This window comes from Talpa occidentalis, unplaced genomic scaffold, assembly GCF_014898055.3.
Source record: "Talpa occidentalis isolate TD23 unplaced genomic scaffold, MPIMG_talOcc4v2.1 talOcc4.9, whole genome shotgun sequence".
NCBI lineage: Eukaryota > Metazoa > Chordata > Mammalia > Eulipotyphla > Talpidae > Talpa > Talpa occidentalis.
Window position 1 is genome coordinate 74,777,352 of NW_023605305.1, and position 6,000 is coordinate 74,783,351.

At 47.0% G+C, this 6,000-nt stretch overlaps 1 protein-coding gene across 1 annotated transcript in view; it reads left to right on the forward strand.

Annotated features, from left to right (window-relative positions):
* FCRL5 (Fc receptor like 5) overlaps positions 1-2,770 on the forward strand; it is a 36,818-nt gene extending 34,048 nt beyond the window's left edge. Inside the window, exons 12-15 of the mRNA XM_037500788.1 lie at positions 52-134; positions 432-497; positions 2,572-2,603; positions 2,681-2,770. Of these exons, the coding sequence (XP_037356685.1) occupies positions 52-134; positions 432-497; positions 2,572-2,603; positions 2,681-2,770 (271 nt within the window). The remainder of the gene's footprint in view (positions 1-51; positions 135-431; positions 498-2,571; positions 2,604-2,680) is intronic.
* Positions 2,771-6,000: the final 3,230 nt, after the last annotated feature.

Here is a 6,000-nt window from a genome sequence, read left to right on the forward strand (position 1 = left end):
CTAGCTACTTTTTCAGGATTCCTGGAAAATATCAATGTTTCTGTCTCATAGGAGCTCTGCAGACTCAGCCCCTCAAGACTCCACCTACTACAATGTCCCAGGCTGGATAGAAATGCAGCCAGTGTACAGCAATGGTGAGCTGAGGGCCCCACATTTGGACAGGAACCCCAGGGAGGGGTGAACTGAGGGAGGGGCTGCAGGGAGTGGGAGCCAGTCCTTCCAGGGTAAAGCTCTAGGTGGGGAAGGTAGAAGCCCTTCTGTAGTTCCTGACCCCCTTCATGCATCTTCAAAGCCAGCAATGTTGCATCTCCCTGACATTCTTCCAGGGCTAGGTCCCCACTCACACAGCTGGGAAAAGATCTCTGATTTTAAAGTTCCCTTTAAAGAGGCAAATACCTTAAAGTCCTCTCAAACTTCAACTCCTTTCCTAGTAAATCCTAAAAGAGGAGAAGTGATATACTCAGAAGTCCGGACAAAAGAGAAAAACAAACCTGCCGGTAAGACCTGAGGACCGGGGTTTTGACAGTGACCCCTGCGCATGGCTCAGACTCTGTCTCTTCAGCAAGTGGAGGCCAACATGGCACAAAGTCACCCTTCAGGCGGAGTCACTGGCATTTCCAACCCACCTACAGTGCTTGTCTCTCCTTTGGAGCAGGAAAGAATGAGTGATCCCGTTGGGGAGATGTGTGTTTCTAACCTTGCTGTGTAGAAAGTATTGTGTGATTTTAGCCGTTCTGCTTCCTCTCTGGTTTTCTGATCCCTCTTGCATTAAGTCAGCTGTTTATGCCACATTCTTGGCCAGTGGCCCATCTCTTACATGGACAAACTCGTTGTCCCTTGCAGTCCCTTAGGTGAGTATTGCTATTATTCCCATTTTACAGGTGAGGAACCTGAAGCAAAGAGCTTTTATGTGACTGGCCTGAGTCACACAGCCTATAAATCACAACAGACTATCTCTAGAATACAGGTTGTGGACCAAGCTCTGCTTCTCAGGGCAGTTCCAAGGAACCTGGATTCTCATTCCAAGCCAGGAGAGAGCCCTGTCTGAAGAATGTCATATTTTACTAAGTTTTAAGACAATAATTATAACTTTTTTATTTTTAAGACAATAATAATAACTTTTTTTTTTGTTTGTTTTTTAGGTAATTTATTTTGATAAAAAAGTTGTGAAATATTTTTTTTTTATTTTTTTATAAATTTTATTGTTATATTCCCCATACAATTGCAGCCCCCCCATTCTGACCCCAATCCCTCCCCTCCCGCCCCCGCCCCCTAAAAGTGTCTCTGGTTCATAGTTTTTTGTTGATTTTGATTTTCACTTTCTTATAGTTATTCATTTTCCTGGTCCCTTATTTAAGTTTTCTAGATTCCTGCTATGAGTGAGACCATCCGGTATTTTTCTTTTTCTTTTTGGCTTATTTCGCTGAGCATGATCCCTTCCAGCGCCATCCATGTTGCTGCAAATTGCATGTGTTTATCTTTTTTGAATGCTGAGTAATATTCCATGGTATATATGTACCACATCTTCTTGATCCAGTCATCTATTTTTGGGCATTTGGGCTGTTTCCAAAGCTTAGCTATTGTAAACAGTGCTGCTATAAACATAGGGGTGCAGGTGTTCTTTGGAATTGATGTTTCTGTGTCCTTTGGGTAAATACCTAGGAGTGAAATTGCTGGATCATATGGAAGCTCTATGTTTAGTAGGTCCAAAAATCTCCACACAGCTCTCCACAGTGGTTGGACCAGTTTGCACTCCCACCAACAGTGCAGAAGAGTTCCTTTTTCTCCACACCCTCGCCAACATTTGTTGTTGCTAGTTTTTTTAATATGTGCCATTCTCACTGGTGTAAGATGGTATCTCATGGTAATAATAATAACTTTTAACACCACATCAGCAGTGCTTTCAGTAAATAAATATTGTAAATGTGCACATATATTCATTATGCTTATTTATGTATTATTTATAGCACTGTATGTATTTATTTATAGTACTCAGAACTATGCTTCTCAGTAGAGAAGTTAGACATCATGTGCGAGCATGCGCATGTATACAAACACACACACACACACACACGCTCATATAACTTTACAACACCCCTACAGGTAGATAATGCTACTATCCCCATCACACAGATGACAACCAAAGCACGAGGTGTTGGTGACTTGCCTAAGACTCCAGAAGTGGCACAGCTGCCCAGGACTCAGTCTGAGGTGTTCTGCCGTCTAAACCCCTGCACTGCCTCGGCCCCAGGCCAGGCTGCCTCTCCATAAGACAGAACCTGAATCTATGCTCAAAGCATGAATAAAAAAAGATGTCTTTCTTCCCAGAATCCCCTTGGCAGCTTAGCATGGGGAACAAAGTACAAAGTGATGTTGAAGATAGAGTTGGTCAAAACTGTGAGGCTGAAGATCTTAAAAAAAGCGAGTAACAGCAGTGGGGGAGGCTCACAAGAAGGGGGGGCCTCTTACAGGAGGCAGAGGGTCCTAGGAGACAGCCATGGGGGGCTGGCAAATGGGAGGGGAGATTTCTGGGGGCCCTTTCAAGGCTGACCATTTCCTTCCTCTCCACAGCGACCTCAGCACCCGGGCTTCTCAAGAACACGGTGAGTTCTATGACCCGCACGCCCTCTCCGTGGGTCCCTGCCACAGGCTTCACCTGTCCTGTCTGCTCTTTCCCCAGGGTTCCTCCGTCATCTACACCCAGGTGAAGGTGGCTTCAACCCCAGCCTCTTGGCCCCAGCTCTTGGCTTCCTCTGCTCCTCACAGATGAGTTGACACATCCAGCCCCCTGACTGCAGTCTCAGCCTCTGTACCCCAAAGCCATCCTTGGGGTCAGGGGACATTGGCGTAGGAAGATTTAAGCTGCCCCAGGCCACACCCCATAGCCTCTGTGTCTCAGTGTAACCAGAGCGCAGGGCCCCATGTGACTTCTGACTGTGTCCCAGCTTCTAGCCTTACTCTCCAGGTGTTTTATCTAAGGCACGTTGTTTCCAACCCAGTGTCTGCCATGTTCCTGCCTCTTCACAGGGCTTCAGCTTTGGCCACTATTCTGAGTCCTCCTCCTCCCACCACACTCCACTCCTCACTGAGGACTCCTCAGCTCCACCATGGGCCCCTGCTCTTAGCGTTTCTCAGGCGCCGTCTCCTGGTAGGCTGCAGTGGGGCTTTGCCCAGTGAGACGCACACGGCCCGGACACATTGACCCCACACGGGTTATGGCCCCCCCTCCGTGAGGGCACTCCACTTCACACCCACATCTGTTTGAAGCATGCAGGCCTGCACCGACACCAGCATAACTTCTCTCCTGCCCTCATGACAGTATTTACCTGTTCAAATAAGCGGATTTCACACCCTGGGTCCCATACCCTTTCCACACTTCCAGAAGTAACCAGCAATTTTGTGGCCAGGACAGCCAGGGGCACAGACCAAGTGCCTGTTGGAGTACAGGAGGTGCTCTCTGATTGACTGACTGATTGATTGATTGATTGAATACTATACTATGGGTGATTGTGAAGCTTTCGTACCCTCAAACTGGTTTATGATCCAGTGTGCTAGGAAACCCAGGAAGTGTTCTCTCTTCCCTGAGTCAGAAATAAATTAAGAGAAAGAGTTTGAGTGAGAAAGTTCTCTTCAGTGGGCAAGAAGGCCTCTCACACTTTAATGTGCTTGGGAATCATGTGGACAAACTGTAAAAAGCAGATTCTGATTCAGTGGATCCGGGGGAGGCTAAGATCCTGCATTTCTAACAAGAGCCCACATGATGTTGAGTCCTGGGCCCTGGCAGTCTTGATGGAGAACTGTGGAAGCTCCTGCTGCAGCTCCCGCTCCCCCTAACCCGTGGGGTCATCCACACAGACCATGCTGTGTCCATGTCATGCTCCTGCTAGAGCACCTCCAGCTACGGTTGCTGAGAGCACTTCTCTGCCACATGCTGGGTTTCATCAACCAGACAGTTTAGGGAAAGTAACTGCTGCCATCTTTGTTTCCCCAGCTCAAGCCTCTTACTTTCAGATGAAAAGAAAAACTTCTGACCCTGGGTGCTTTGTTCCACTTTCATGACGCCCGTTGCACCTTATCTTGACCCTCACCCACTCCCCCTACTGTGGACTATTGCCCTGGAATAAAATCCTTTATAGGTCATTCAAGACCCTCCTTCACCCAGCAGCACCTACCTATCTTTCCAGCTTCTCCCACCCTTCTGCCCTGCACACCCTGCACCAGTCACAGGGCAGTCTCCGTTCCCTACCACACCTTTTCCTCTCTCTTCCTCAAAGGCTTTTCCCTGTTGTTTCCATCTGCTGGAATCCTGCTCATTCTTTGATTCTCAAATCAAATATCATCCTGCCAGAATTAGCCCGTGTCTCCTCTGGGCTCCCATAGCTCTCTCACACAGTGAGACTCAGGATCACCAATGGCTGATGTTCAGAAGAACTTAGAGTTTTTATCTAGACTGACCCTCTAACTTGGTAGTTAGAATTTGAGAACCAGAAAAGGCCAGCAAACCATACAATGAACAAACAGCAGTTAGCTTGGCCAAGCCCACGCTAAGTGGAACCCTGGACTCCCTCTACCCAGGACAGTGTCTCTCCTCTGCGTCACTCCTCTATCACAAAGGCCTGTGGACTCTACTCTGTTTCCCCAAGACTGAGAGTTCCTAAAAGCAAAATCCAGGTCCAAATCATGTATATTCAGAGCTCAGCATGGTGCCTGGGATTCAGGTGGTGCTCAGTGAATGGTTGTCAGAGAGAATGCCTGTTAGTCCCCTAATAAAAAAACATCACCTGCACAAAGTCATCTTTATCTTGACCTACTCCTCTTAATCCAGAGAAATGCAATATATGCCATGTCATGACAAAATTTTTTGAATACTAATAAAATCATTTCTAAAAAGTGTACCTGTCAGTTTGAGATGAATGTTATAGCTTGTTCAAAACCTGCCTGGCCAGCAAATACAACATAAACAAGATCAGTGGTCCTCACAGAGTTTGCTTCCCCTCCTATGTGCATCCCTTCCTCCCTCCTTCCTTCTTTCCTTCCCTTTTCCTTTCTTTCTCCCTTTTGTTAGTTGAAAGTACCCATCTCTACGTTGTCATCCAAGACAGAAGCTAATCACCCTCTCTGAGTCCCTACATTAAATCGGTCACCCACTCCAATACAAATATTGTTTCTTAAATGTCTCTTAAACCATGTCCTCTTATCAGCCCCCAGTGTCACTGCCCTGTCCTCACCCACCACCAGGTATTTTCTCTAGTTCATAACTAGTTTCTCTCTTTTTTTTTTTTTAAGATTTATTTATTTTTATACAAGAGCTGGGGTACAGGCCAGAGGCGCAGGAGGGTGAGAGGATTCACCAGAGACAGAGTGGGGAACAGAACAGGCAAGATGACAGAAATACACTGCTGAGGGGAGCAGCGGGTGTGACAGGAGAGGTCTGCAGCACCAGGTGGGATTCTCGCTGACCAGCCAGGATTGAACCCACACTGTCAAGGCTGTGGACAGCTTCACAGCATGGCGTTCAACCCACTGCACCACCAGGGAGGCCCCATAACTAGTTTCTTGACCTCCAGATTTGATCCTTGCACAGCTGTCCTCAACATACTTGCTAGTATGATCTTTCCAAAACCCAGCCCTATTCATTCCTCTGCCTGAAATCATTCGGTTATCCAGAGTTGAAGTCCTCTCATGGGCATGATTTGGTTCCATCCTCCATCTCATAGCAGCTTCATCACCCAGTATCCTCTAATTGACAAGGACACATACTTTGTGTTTCTCTGGCACAAACCTCTCCATTTCCTGTGCATACTCCCTCCTTTCAAGCAGCCTTGTGCACAGCATGTGCAAAGTGATTTCCCCTCTTTCCCCATCTGTCAATCTCACTCATCCTTCAAGGCCTAATTCAAGGCCTCCTTTCAGTAAAGCCTTGTTTTCCCCTCTGGTTTCCATTAACCTTTTGCATCTGTATATCTTGTAGTCCTCATAGGAGTGTGTGTACATGTGCGT